Genomic DNA, 14967 nt, shown 5'->3' on the forward strand with positions numbered 1-14967 from the left:
AAATTTTTTTTTAGCAAGGTGTTTGATAAAATACAAGTAATAACCACTTAAAAAGGCTAAGGTATATTACACCTTTTGTGTAGAATATCGAATTATTTGATAATTTGTAGGATTAGGGTAAATTTTTTTATCATTTATTTCTTAATTCCTTTATTCTTAATATCTTGTTATTTTTTCTATTATTTTTTATGCAGGTTTCTTTTAAACGACTGTGTATGTTCCGATATTGTCAAACAAATGTTGCTTATTTTGCGTAACATTGAAATGCAACCTCTTGCTGGCGACAAAGCTGAAGATTGTTATAAAAACCAAGTGCAGATAATTAAAATGTTAAAGATATGTCTGTCGTTAGCTAAAGATATGACGGACGTCGCGATAACAGTAATAAAAGATATTAATAAAAATCCAAAACCATTGGATTTAATTATTTTGCTTTTAATATTCTCTGGGACAATAAGGCAAAAAAATGCGGAAGCTTTATTGAAGCAAAATATACGATGTGGTTTTTACAGGATAAGTTTACTTCATATACTTTACAATAATTATAAAGAGGTTTGTGTATATCTTGTAAACGTAAATTTTATGTAATTTGTTTTTATTTGACAAAAAAAACAATTATATATATAGGATCAGTAATAAAAGAGAAAATTTAAGAAGTGATTTTAGATGATAAAATGAGGCAAAAATTAAGAATAAAGCCTTCGGCACACGATACGATTTTTTATCTAGATTGCACGATGCGTTTTATGTGTCCTGATTAGCTCAGATGATTATGTCACCAATCATAAACCAATAAGGATACGTAATAAGACTTTTCATATGCGATCTAGCGTGAAATATATTGTGTGCTGAATGCTTAACATAGTAGATTGCTACAAGATTTAAAAGAAGAAGAAATTTCCTTCTTTAATTATATTTATTACATAAAATTATAAATGTTTAAATATTTGTGCTTTACAATAAAAACACTACATAATGTTTAGAATCCAAATCAAGAATAATAAAATTTTAATGACTTTGTTTTTTTAATGATGGATTCGAATATTCATGTGGTTTTTATACTTTTTATGTTAATATTTAAATGTTTATAATTTAAAAAACGAAATATTAATTGCAATTTTATTATTCTTTATTTTGAGTTTTATTATAGTATTTAGAATCAATTTTTATATTTTTTTTATCCTTGTTTTTATATTTTTTTTCATCAAACATGAGTTATTACATTATGCTTTATATGAATCTTTTTTCAGATTGTTCGAGAATTACAATTGCCAATCTTGCAATTGGCTGGTAAATTGTTAAAATCTGAAGAACGCGTGTTTACTATTTTTGCTATAGAATGGTTTCGATTGCAGTTTCTCAGTCAAAGAGAGACATCATTCAAGCAACGCGAGGTTATAAAAAATATCATTCTTCTCATGGGTAATAATGATCAAACTGTAAAACATGCATTGACTGTGCTTTGCAAAATATCGGAGAATACAACGGAAAGAGATTGTTTAGTATCGCACTGTGATCACTTGAGAATTTTACTAGAAAAAATAGATTGCTTTGGATTGGAAGAAGTTGGAACTTTGAGCGACTTATTGCATGGATTGTGCTTGGCTGACGATTTGACCTCAGAATCTTTACGAGACGATTTATTTATATTATTACAAAAACAATTATCCACTGCTAAACCAATGTAAGTCAGGCATAAAATATAGTTATATTTAAAATCTTTTTTATAAAATAAACATTGAATTATATATTTTAGTACAAAATGTAAGGGCGTCATGGGAGCAGTTATGGCAATAAAACATTTAGCAGGAAAAGCTGAAACATGTGATCAAGCTTTGAAGCTGTTTAGTACGTTTATTTTATGTTTATTATATATTTATATGTATTAAGATTGGAAAATAATGTTACTTGTAATCAGGGTTCTAAATAATGCATTACGGGTTCATTAAAAAATATTTATTTTTTTAATAACTAATGCGAAGATCCTTAATTACGCATTACTTTCTTAATAAGTAATGCGATTTTTTTTATTACGCATTATTTTTTTAATAAGTAATGCAATTTTTTTCATTACGCATTACTTTTTTAATAAGTAATACGATTTTTTTCATTACGCATTACTTTTGAAATAAGTAATGCGATTTTTTTCATTACGCATTACTTTTGAAATAAGTAATGCGATTTTTTTTTATTACGTATTACTTTTTTAATAATTAATGAGTAAAGAAATAATCATTCATTAAAAAATTAATAAGTAATGTATTATTTTTTAATTTACATTTTTATTACCCTGCTATGAGTATCCAAAAAGATACAATATATTGTCACAGATTGGAAAAAATGTATAATATTTTGGTGGCCGTACTGATTCCGCCATTTTCAATTAGGTTGATCCGACTTCAGATTTGTAATCATTGACTTGAAAAATATATCAATAATAATAATCGGAATTTTCATCAATTCCGGACATTATAGTTACCATATTGAATCTGTTATTTTGAATTTTGCAAATCTGATTTCAGATTCATAATCAACGACTTGAAAAACGTAGGACTATGAAATGTAATCATTTTCTCAGGGGAAATTAATTCCCCAATGAAAGAGTTAAAAGTTAAAATATACTAACTCACATTAAATACATGACTTTTAAAAGTATGTACAAACGAATTCCTGCACAAATGTACGTGAAGCAATGAGATACAGCCTATGCATGTATTATATGCGTACGTCAATACACATGTACCAGTACACTCATTTATTCATAATATTACATGTCACACTACATAATACATTTAGTATTAGCATCACCAAGTTTTTGTAGTAAAATATTTATTTGTAACATTAGTAATAAATCCCAATATCAATCATTCACGTGCTGTGGAAAAAATTGCGAAGATTTTTTGTTATTTACATCTTACACCGAGATCTTTTCTCCTATTTTGAGTGGTTGTTATCATCGCAGTGCATTTTTTTACTGAGCTATTGAGATTTTGAGTAAAAATGGTCATTTTGATTTTTATTGCTTATTACTCGTGAATAGATCAACGTACAGTGCTCCGCAAAAAAAAAACAATGAAAAATTGAAAAATTGCACTTTTGAATGTTAATTGATATGTTAGGAAAAGCGCTTAGGTATATTTAGCACGAAATTTCACAGGACATTATTGAGAGGTGCATAAACATATGAGAACGTTTACAAGCACTAATTGATCAAACAATGTTAGTGTTTATTTCTGGAAATAATCGTACTATAAAACTTTTCTTTAGCGATGTGATTGGATCTTTTTTTACGACACTATGAATTAATAAAAACAATAATTAAACAAATAATTTTACGACACGAATTAAATGAAAATAATAAAATATGCGATTTTTTATGTAACCTTTGAACGCGATTTGTTGTTAGAAAAAGTAAATTTGGGAAAAAAGCAATAATAGTATTTGAAAGTGCAAACTTTCAGCTTTCTATTGTTTTTTTTGTTGAATACATTTTTTGTGCTATACGTTGATTTTTTCACGAGTTTTAAGCGATCAAAATTAAAGTGATCACTTTTTATTTAAACATCAATAACTCGGTCAAAAAAATCTCACAGCAATGAATGACCACTCAAAATAAAGGGAAAAATCCTGCTATAAAATGCAAGTAACAGAAAGTTGCCATTTTTTTCACAATAGGTGTAATGCAGCAAAGTTGCATAAAAATTTTTATCTTGATGGGTGGAACTTTATCATTGCCGTTTGTGAAAAAAAAAGATAAATCTCCAAAATTTATTTGAAAGTAGAGATTTTAAACTTTAAAATGCTTTTTGAAAAATAAAAATGCGATAATTTTTTGTGGTGTTCTATTTATTTGAAATTATGCAAAATTTTAACACAAATTTGTACATGCGCTAATTTTGTTGACTAGTATATTAAGCAAAAAATTTGGGACCAGTAATGTTTATACATATATGAACGTATATACAGGGTGTCCCAGAATGAATAATTTTTATTTTACAGAGTGAAAGAGAATAAAATTTTAAACTAAATGTTCCTTTAAAAATTTTGGCTTAGACTATTATTTACTGAATTATTAATAAATAAAGTTGATCAATCAGACGGCGCGCGGCCGGCATATGCAATAGCGTAGCGTGCCATGTGGCTCTACGGCTTTCCACGCGCTTATTACACATTTCCTTACTTAAAATTTTATTTTTATTTTTTATATTAATTAATAATTAAATAAATAAATTTAAATTAATAAATAAATAGAGAAATAAATAAGTAAACTAATAAGTAAATAAATAAAAATAAATAAAATTAGAAATTATTTCAATTCCTTATTATTTTTGTTAGTTTTTTTATTTTTATTTTTTATTATTCATTCTGGGACACCCTGTATATATGAACATGTATGTACTACATATGCATGGTGTGTATTATTTCTTCACTTCTCTCTCTCTCCTCCCCCCCTCTCTCTCTCTCTCTCTGTCTCTCTCCGCCCCTCCCCCCTCTCTCTCTCCTTATTCGTCCACTCTTTTTTTCTTTTAATTTATTTTTTTACTTTAATTTCGAAAGGGTTTTTTCTTCTCATTTCTTAAATATAACTAAAAATAAAACACCACAAAGTATTAACTTATCTCAAAATATTTATTTCCATTAAAAAAATGTAAATATTGTGTAATGTACTTGTTTAATTGTACGACGCAAATAAACGTTAAACTAATCTTCAAATTCTATTTTCCTTTTACGATGTAATATACATACAGATATACAGAAACTAAAAACTAATTCGCTATTAAGCTCACGCACATTATCACGTCATTAACTCTGACCTGTCACATTTTTGCCGTGAAATTCGCCGCAAACATGAACACGCACTTTTTGACAATTCTCATGTTTGTGTTAACTTGTAAGCCATCTATCACGCGGAAAGCAACAGTACAAATCTCCACCATCTGTCCCGGGCGACGACGGCGATAATAATAATAATAATAATGATGACGATGACGTTTTTTAAAATATCTTACTCTTGATGCAAAACTTTAAATTGTGATATCTTCGGTTGTAAGTCACGTAGTGGAAAAATAAAAACACTTTTATTATACAAATCGGATTCAAGCTACCCATTAAGCATATTTAAAAATTAATTGATTTAGTTTTTATTGAGAATCGATAATGCACGGAATCTCGTATGCAAACAGCGTTTTGCGTAAAAGAAACAGCGGTGGTGCCTCGCTGCGCGTACACTTAGCACAAGGCATTATCATGCCTCTTGATAATGAAGGCAAGCGTGCAGAGAAGTAGTACAGAAATACTGCACTATTTACACCATATACTGGTGAAACAAACAATGAAATAATGAATTATTTGTGTGAGAAAATGTTCCGTGGAAAAATGGCGATTTTACGAAAAAGAGGCACGTAATGGATACATAATTTGCGACTTTTCAGGCACATGTAACAAAAAAATGTTTAACGTAAAAAGTGTGAAATATTATTAAAAATACGTTAATTTATATTTGTAATTAAAACGAAGTCTATCGCAATTTTGTCATTTTCTATTTTTATCTTATTTTTATTGTCATTTAGAATTACGTTAAATTTTTTTTATCTATTGCTTAGTATCTTGTACATATAGTAGTAAGAAACAATTAAATAATAAGAAATTTTATGATAAAGATTAATTTTTTTAATGCAACATTTGTTTTATAAATACAATTTTAAATATAGTAAAAAATTTAGAAATTTTTAATGTAAATATCTTTTACAGATAAGGTAATGAAGAGCGTAAAGAGTTGTTGTAAATCGCAGCCTCTGTTTTATGATCAACTAGCACAAGTAATTGCAGAAACTGAACTTAATAATGATTTCGTTCAAAAAATTAATAACTGCATCGAAAATGAGTTTGTTAATACATATATGATAGATAAAGTACAATCCAGGTAGGTTTTACATAACAGGTTTGTTTTTTATTTCTATACTGAACTGAATTAGTTCTGTACTAGAACCGAGTTGATGTAAGCGAAAACTGAGAATGCAAATGGGAATAGAAAACGCTACAGTGCAAAGCAGTGCAAAATAAAACAAAAAAATATATATATTCTATACTATAATATATACTCTGAATATATTTAACTATATAACTAAATTTACATTAATATCACTAAAGAACCAACATTAGTATTACAGGTATCACATAAAAATAAACAGTAATATCACATAAGATTAAGCTAAGAAGTAAATACAATAATAATATATCCTCTAAACAAATATATGAAAAGAATTTTTTTTTAATTATATCATCTTTGTTTTATATTCAAGGTTGTAACTATAGTTAAAAAGTTATAAGTTAATAACAAAGTTAAAAAGTTAATAACTTAATTTAAATTTAGTTTATTTTAAATGATTTAATTTATAATTTTAACTATAGTTTCTTTATTTTTGAAACGTACGTATAAATTTTAACTCATTAAACATATTAATGAGTTGTAAATCGCCTATAACGGTCAAACGTTGGATCTTAGTGATGGATGATTTTTTTCTCTATTAAATTTAATTTTCTTTAACTTTTATTTTAAATTGCGCACCGACAGGATTTGTCAAATTTAAGACACAGTTAATAAGTTAAATTTTGATACTCGAGAGCATCTTAAAATCTCTTTTTTCTATCTTCCCCGAAAAAGTGTAAATTAATTTATTGCGAAAAATAATACCTTAGCCGGTGTTCGAATCGTCGGATCTTTTGTCATTCCGTGCGAGCGTCCTAGCCAAATTAAAAGTCGGAGCGCAGTTTAAAATAAAAGCTAAAGAAAATTAAATTTAATAAAGAAAAAATCATCTATCACTAAGATCCGATATTTGACCATTATAGGTTTTTCCATTATAGCGATTTTCAACTCATTGATATGTTTAACATATTACGGTCAGTTAGAAGTAATGTATTAATATTGTTTAACTTATTAACTTTTTTCTTAAATTACAAATTTTACCTGGGCGAAAGAAAAAAATTATAAAATAAAAATACATTCTTGCATAAAAACAATTTTTTTTGTTATTTTATGCAATTAATATTATAATATTATAATTAATTTACAAATAGAATATTAAATATATTTGATCGATACTGTAATAATATTGGCAATCTGATTTAAATAAATTATATGGGTTTTTAATTTAATATAAATAAAGCTTTTCAAAATCAACTTTAACTTTAAATTAATGTAACTTTAACTGAGTTAGTTTTTTATTTATGTAACTTTTAACTTAACTGAATTAATTTTATAATCCAGTAACTTTAATTTAATGTAGTTAAAAATATATTAACTTACCCCATCCTGTATCTATATCAAACTACAGGACAAAATTAGAGGAACAAAAGTTTGAAGTAGCGCCATGTTCGTAAAAGTTGAGCAAAAAATCTGAATTTTTTATATGATATAGCCCAAAGTGTTGACTTGATCCCTGCAAAATCTCCCCGCTGTGGATCCAATAGTTTCAGAGTTATTCCCCTCGAAGCAACTTCCGGTCAAAAACAAAAGTTGCAAGGATGTAATTTGGAAAGTACAGGACAATTTGATGCGAAAAACGAACCAGAAGAATTCTGAAATGGGTTAAGCCGGTTCTGTAGGTGTCGCTCAGAGTGTCCCTGATGCGCCCTGATACCCCGATCCCTTTTCAACCCTGATTGGCAATCTCTTAGGACTGACAGCGTTTTGCGTTGCGTCCGTCCAACCGAGGACAATTCTCTAGCACCGCTTGGCTTTAAAACTGTTAAATGTCAAAGGTCTCACCTTTCTATGACCCTTACCATCCCGCGAGGGGGTGGGTTGGGCAACCACTCCTAACACACCAATTTCTTGGTTTTGCTTTAACAATGTTTGGCTGTCAAACAAGCAACATAAAAAACAAAAAATATGAGAGAATGTGAGAGATTACATGGAAAAGTAATGCGTTTTTTAAGGGAAACGAAAAGAGCAATCAGGAATAAACAGAACGCAGACGAAGAGTCAGCTAGAAGAGGCATGAAAACAAAGAAATCTAGGAAGAGAAGGAAACCTAATACAAAAAGAGAGGATGAAAAGAAAATGGCTGGAGAGAATAAGGATTTTTTTAATCTCTAATGCAAGTCGTGCCCTGAAGCGATTACCTGTAGCCTAACGCAACCGCGACTCGCTGTCCAACTGAAGGAGTAGCAGGTAGAGATTAAAAGGGGTGGATGTCGTGCGTGATTAAAAAGGAGTGCTAGAGACCTCTACAAGTGCGATTCGGCCCATTTCCGAATTTTCCGGACGCATGGAGGCACCTGCGGGTACTGATTAGTGTTAGGGGTGGTTGTCCAACTCACCCTCGCGGGGTGGTAAGGGTCATAGAAAGGTGAGACCTTTGACATGTAACAGTTTTAAAGCCAAGCCGTGCTAGAGAGTTGTCCTCGGTTGGACAGACGCGACGCAAAGCGCTGTCAGTCCTAAGGGGTTGCGAATCAGAATTGAAAAGGGATGGGGGTATCAGGGCGCACCAGGGACACTTTGAGCGACACCTACAGAACCGGCTTAGCCCATTTCAGAATTTTCCGGACGCATAAAGGCACCTGCGGGTGTTGATTAGTGTCAGGGGTGGTTGTCCAACTCACCCTTGCGGGGTGGTAAGGGTCATAAAAAGGTGAGACCTTCGACGTGTAATGGTTTTAAAGCCAAGCCGTGCTAGAGAATTGTCCTCTGTTGGACGGACGCGACGCAAAATGCTGTCACCACTGTCAGTCCTAAGGGGTTGCGAATTAGGGTTGAAAAGGGATGGGGGTATTAGGGCGCACCAGGGACACTGAGCGACATTTACAGATCCGGCTTAGCCCATTTCCGAATTTTTCTGGTTTGTTTTTTGCATCAGATTATCCTGTACTTTCCAAGTTACAATCTTGCAACTTTAGTTTTTGACCGGAAGTTGCTTCGAGGGGTATAACTCCGAAACTACTGAACCCACAGCGGGAAGATTTTGCAGGGGTCAAGTCAACACTTTAGGCTATATCATAAAAAATTCAGATTTTTTGCTTAACTTTTACGAACATGGCGCTACTTCAAAGTTTTGTTCCTCTAATTTTGCCCTGTAGTTTATAACTTTTGTTCTATTTTATTAACTATTCTTTTGCAGTTACTTAACAGTAACTGTAAACAACAATTTTTACAATAAAAATTTTTAACGTTTTATATATATATATATATATATATATATGTAAAAATATGTATTATATATTACACAGCAGCACACTCGTCTGTGGATGTCATATTTCGACAGACATTTCTGTGGACGGATATTTGGATATCTCAAAGATATCCCCAGGACGTTCACGGGACGGGTATGCTATATGGGAATGGAATATAAATATTGAAAAATATTTTTAATCTAAAGAAGTCTCTACTGTTATATTTTTATTTAACTTTTAAATTTATTTTGAAATTGTTAGTTATTTGATTACCCTATACTGTTTGCACTACCTCCAGATCTAGTACAGCTAGTTTAGTGAACTTATGCATTAAATTGTCTTGCACTAGAATAACGAACGATATCGGTTACACTAGTTCTGGAATAACGAACGCTTTAGTGTACACTTTTTGAACTAGTGCAGCCAGTGCAGAAAAAAAAACAAACCTAATATGAATATATGTGTGCGTGCGTGCGCGCGCGTTTATGTGGATAGAATTAATATTTTAAAATATATTTGACCATTGATTTTATCAAAATGCAATAATCTTTTAAGACATCTTTTTCTACATGTTTAAAAATTTATATTTTTTAATTAAATTTTATTAAATAAATAATTAATTATTGCATGATTAATCAAATAATAATTGCATTATGTTATATTTTACTAGATATTTAATTTATATTGTATATTGTATATATTTTTATTTTATATTTCTATACAATGTTTCGATAATATACAGGGTGTTCCAGATTAACCGGAGGAGCCGGCATGTACGTATTCCTCATGAAAAACTGAGTCGAAAATGTCAGTAGCAAAATCTTGAGGGATCATTAGTTTTCAAATGTTAAGCCTTTGAAACCTTCCAACCACAGGCCGTGAAGCTCGCACTGTCAGGCGCGACGCAACTAAGCGGCCGGCTAGTCGCTTTGACGAGTATCGCTAAACGGTACCGAACGAATATAAATCTGTGAAATCTCTATTAATATTTGTTGCTGTATTCTTAAATCGAGTCCAATTTAATTGACAAAAAATAATATTAATTGTAAATTCGATAAAACTCTATTTATATCAATAAAAATTATGTGTTTCTGAAATACGTTTTATGTATAAATAAATTAATAAATAAAATCAATATTAATTAAATTATTTAATCAAATAATATTAAAAACATCAGTCGACAACATTTCCAAAACTTTTTTCAAAAAGTTCTGTCACAAACAGTATTAAAAAACATTTACATTTGAAATTCGCATTTGATGTAAATAAATATTTCATATTTAGGAAATGAAATGAACGAAATTTCGAATTATGATATAAGAGGAAAAGGAAGTAATACTGTGAAGGCATCGACGTAAGTAAATAATAAGTATTATTATTACAAATTACATTTTGAATAATATTTTAGAAACTTTTAGAGTAGGTGTTCGAAATGGCCACCACCCATTTCAATACAAAGCTGAGCACGTCTAATCAAATTTTCTCTCGATTGTTGTATCATTTCAGGCGTAATGGTTGCAAGCGCCTCATCAATTAAAAGTTTAAAAAGTTTAAAAGTTTAATATTTTTCTAAAATATTATTCAAAATGTAATTTGTAATAATAATACTTATTATTTACTTACGTCGATGCCTTCACAGTATTACTTCCTTTTCTTCTTATATCATAATTCGGAATTTCGTTCATTTCATTTCCTAAATATGAAATTTTTATTTACATCAAATGCGAATTTTAAATGTAAATGTTTTTTAATACTGTTTGTGACAGAACTTTTGAAAAAAAGTTTTGGAAATGTTGTCGACTGATGTTTTTAATATTATTTGATTAAATAATTTAATTAATATTGATTTTATTTATTAATTTATTTATACATAAAACGTATTTCAGAAACACATAATTTTTATTAATATAAATGGCGTTTTATCGAATTTACAATTGATATTATTTTTTGTCAATTAAATTGGACTCGATTTAAGAATACAGCAACAAATATTAATAGAGATTTCACAGATTTATATTCGTTCGGTACCGTTTAGCGATACTCGTCAAAGCGACTAGCCGGCCGCTTAGTTGCGTCGCGCCTGACAGCGCGAGCTTCACGGCCTGTGGTTGGAAGGTTTCAAAGGCTTACCATTTAAAAACTAATGATCCCTCAAGATTTTGCTACTGACATTTTCGACTCAGTTTTTCATGAGAAATACGTACATGCCGGCTCCTCCGGTTAATCTGGAACACCCTGTATATTTTATATAGTGATCAGCATGAATAAAAAGCTATCTTATTTGCAAGACTAATTTATACAAATAAAACATATTAGAGATTTTTTAACGAAAACTAAAAATTTATTAATTATGTGTTTTTAATTAAAGAGTAATCAATATTTTACTTAATACAAGATTTATTTTTAAAAATCGTATATTTAAGAGTGACAAAATAAAATGGCTATTAAGAATTATTTGGTATAATATTTTGTAGTTATATTAATAACTTTGTTATCTTGAAGTTTGTCGTGTTTGTGTTATTGTGTTTAATTCACGCTGCTGCATTTATATTTACAACATTAGTTTGCTTTGATTATAATATAAACAATATTGTTCGAAGTCCAAGTTTAAAAATAGAAAAAATAAATTTCTATACAAGTCCAAAGTTTAATTTTGTGGGATATTCAAAAAGATCTTTTTCAACAAAACGTAGCTAAAAACTGCAAAGTAGAGGAGCAGTAGAACAGATCATAAGAAAGTTTCCGTCACTGAATTGGTGACAGATAGAATCGAAAGAGACCAAAAACGAGCAACATTTAGGCGAGAAGATGCAAGAATAGTTAGAGAAGTTAAAAAAGAATTCCAAGATTAATGTTTAATTTAAGAAAGCATTAATCTTAATGTTTCTGACCACACATTGTTGTAGAGTTAATAAAGCAGATTTACAAGGCCGGTTTGCACGACCTTTTATCAACGCTACTAATGAAGAAAAAACGTTTGCAATTTGCTTGAAAGTACGTGAATATGTCATTGGATTTTTGGAAAAACATTCTATGGATAGGTGAAAGCAAATTCGAGTTATTTGGACAAAAGAAACGGATTAGAGTCTGGTTCAGTTTTTTGTCGTTCTTGCCCAATTAAATAGCTTGAATGGCCGACACAGTCCAGATTTAAACCCGAATAAGAATCTATAGGTTGTTCTGGATAATAAATAAATCGCGAATAACTAATAAGTTCTATTTTGAAACACTACAATTAGCATGGACGAATCTGGACTTACAACATTTAAAACATTTAGTGTAAAACATTTATGTAAAGCATAACGAGAAGACTGAAAAAAATTATAAAGGCGTTATATACGGCTCTGAAAAGTGGTCCAATTATTATGAGGAATTGTTTGAAAACCATTAGATCGATTAAGTTGAATCTTTTTTTATTCCAAAGAATAAGTTTTGTAAGAAAGAAAACATACTAATAATATGTGAAATACAAAACAATATAGACTGTGTGAATTGGTATAGGACATCTTTTTTTATGCAGACATAAACGATGAGTGTTCTTTAGTTCGATTTGTTGTGACTGGTAGGTCGGATCGAGAGTTTCTCTCGTAGGAGTTATCCCGCCTTAGGGCTTAGGACCCGTAGGGTGAAAGTACAGCTCGTGGTTTCAACGAGAGAAAAACACTCTTTCTTGTTTGTCAGGTGAACTTTATTCTTGTGTTACGTCCGGCGGGGTTATGAGAGGGGAGAGCGAGGAAGAAAAGAAATTAGAGGAAAAAAAATTGTTTTTAATTGTTTATTTCTGGAAGTATTAGCTCCTTTGTCGCGGGGATACAAGTACACGGGGACAAGGCTTTCACGACGATTATTACGGGCCCCCTGTCCGTCCCGAGGAATGCAATTTCTATAATTGCTATCGCGTAGGCGCCCGTGGCTCGATACGATTCGGGGAAGATGGTTTGGAAAGTTGCCTTTATTGAATAAGAGTAATTCGGCCGCTGTGGTCGTTTGATAATTACTAACGAGAGTGTGAGAGAGATAGAGACTACGTCCAGTCTCTCTGAGGGAGCGCTAGGAAGCGCTCGCGCAGTGTGACCAGCGTGACTGCGCTGTCGGGGAGGGAACGCGGGCGTCGCGGGTTCCCGATGTGCAAAAGAGCTCTTCTCTCCTCCGAATGAATCTCTGAAGGATGGGGGAAGAAAGAATAAAGAGAATGAGATATTCTGCTCGGAGATGAGTACGAGATACTCACTTTTTATTAAAAAAAAAAAGAATTAGTCCAGAACTAGTACCCTTACAAAAGTATCACGCTCGCTTGCTCGCAACTAAATCTAATATAACAGAAAAAAATGCAAAGTGATTAGGTGCGGGAATTGCCACCTCGATTCACACAAATAATCTATTTTAGATTAAAAAAGAACTAATAAGTCCGAAAACGTAAATTTAATTCCACTCAGAAATAATCTAAGTCCAAAAGCGCGAATTAATTTCCACTCAAATGGCTAAGTCCGAAATGTGAAATTACTCGATATAATCTAAGTCTAAAGCGCGAATTTATTTTTACTCGAAATGACTAAGTCTGACACGTGAAATCACGTTCACTCGGAAATAATCCAAGTCCAAAAGCGCGAATTGATTTCCATTCAAATGGCTAAGTCCGAAACATGGAATCACTCCGATATCATCTAAGTCTAAAGCGCGAATTTATTTTCACTCGAAATGACTAAGTCTGAAACGTGAAATCACGTTCACTCGAAAATAAACTAAGTTCAAAATGCGAAATTATCTCAGCAACTCATGACGTACTCTCACAGAATCGAGGAAGCAAAATCCGGATTTCGCCCGAAAATCCCGTCTTATATATGTAAAAGTGAGGATAATCGGGGTGAAGGGCTATGAACCGCGGGTCATAAATCTTCAGATAGCTGTCATCTAATGTGTTAATTATAATTTTTCTGACCTCGGTATTGCGCTCGTTAGGTAGGTTTTTAACAGTTTATTCGAATTTTCAACTCCCGCGCGGCGAGTCTGCCGCCGGAATCTTTTAATCGCGCGCATTTCTAATTGCCTTTTTTCCACACGGATTTTAGGATATGTATTCCCGCTGTTACGACGGCGGAACGTGCGTAGCCGCGTGATCTCGATTGATTAATGTGTTTTTGTGCACTAGGAAGAGCAGAGCGCCCTTTTTATCTTTCGCGCGATTGGGTGGCACGAGCGCACATGCGCTGGTGTATCGGCAGCTTTGCGCTTGCACTCGCAATTGGCTGATTAGCACTCGCAACTAATTAGTCAATTAGCGCCCTTATTTCAGCTTGGTTTAGGGCGGGGTGCTGTTCGGAGGTTTACTTTCTAAGGGAGGATTGCCTTCCTCGCGTGATTCCATGATTCGATAATTAGTTTGCTAATTATTAACAAATTAACAAGTTTATAGCCGCGCTTGCGCAACACGATCACGGGCCATCGCTTCGCTTCGTGATCGCCACGCACAGCGAGGCGCGAACGCGCCGTTGCCACGCTTGCTGTAACGGGCGGCGAATTTTTTGTCAGGACGTAACACTTGTCTCGTGGCCAGGCTTACAATCAGTTGCGCGTAGCGGTGTTAGGTGTCACTCGCGATAAGACGTATAGTAAACCGACTCGAATGTTGTTAAGTTACTCTCCGTCCGGTCACTCCGCGTACTGACATATATAGCCGGATGATTTGCTGGCTTAACGCGATTTTTAGAGGCCAGAGACCGGGTGTCGGTGGCTTCCGCGAGGCTAAGTGTTTCGACACTGGAACATAGTAGCCCCACGGTTTAATTTTGC

General features: G+C 32.0%; 1 protein-coding gene and 1 long non-coding RNA gene across 3 annotated transcripts in view; one reads left to right on the plus strand and one right to left on the minus strand.

Annotated features, from left to right (window-relative positions):
• LOC114254060 overlaps nucleotides 1-14967 on the minus strand; it is an 83314-nt gene that overhangs the window by 34105 nt on the left and 34242 nt on the right. The window lies entirely within an intron of this gene.
• The window catches only part of LOC105839126 (Fanconi anemia group D2 protein homolog), an 83108-nt gene that overhangs the window by 30605 nt on the left and 37536 nt on the right, over nucleotides 1-14967 (plus strand). For both annotated transcript variants that reach the window (XM_036282444.1, XM_036282476.1), the window contains 4 exons: nucleotides 195-552; nucleotides 1251-1684; nucleotides 1757-1848; nucleotides 5752-5923. In XM_036282444.1, the coding sequence (XP_036138337.1) occupies nucleotides 195-552; nucleotides 1251-1684; nucleotides 1757-1848; nucleotides 5752-5923 (1056 nt within the window). The remainder of the gene's footprint in view (nucleotides 1-194; nucleotides 553-1250; nucleotides 1685-1756; nucleotides 1849-5751; nucleotides 5924-14967) is intronic.

The sequence above is a fragment of the Monomorium pharaonis genome, chromosome 1, assembly GCF_013373865.1.
Source record: "Monomorium pharaonis isolate MP-MQ-018 chromosome 1, ASM1337386v2, whole genome shotgun sequence".
NCBI lineage: Eukaryota > Metazoa > Arthropoda > Insecta > Hymenoptera > Formicidae > Monomorium > Monomorium pharaonis.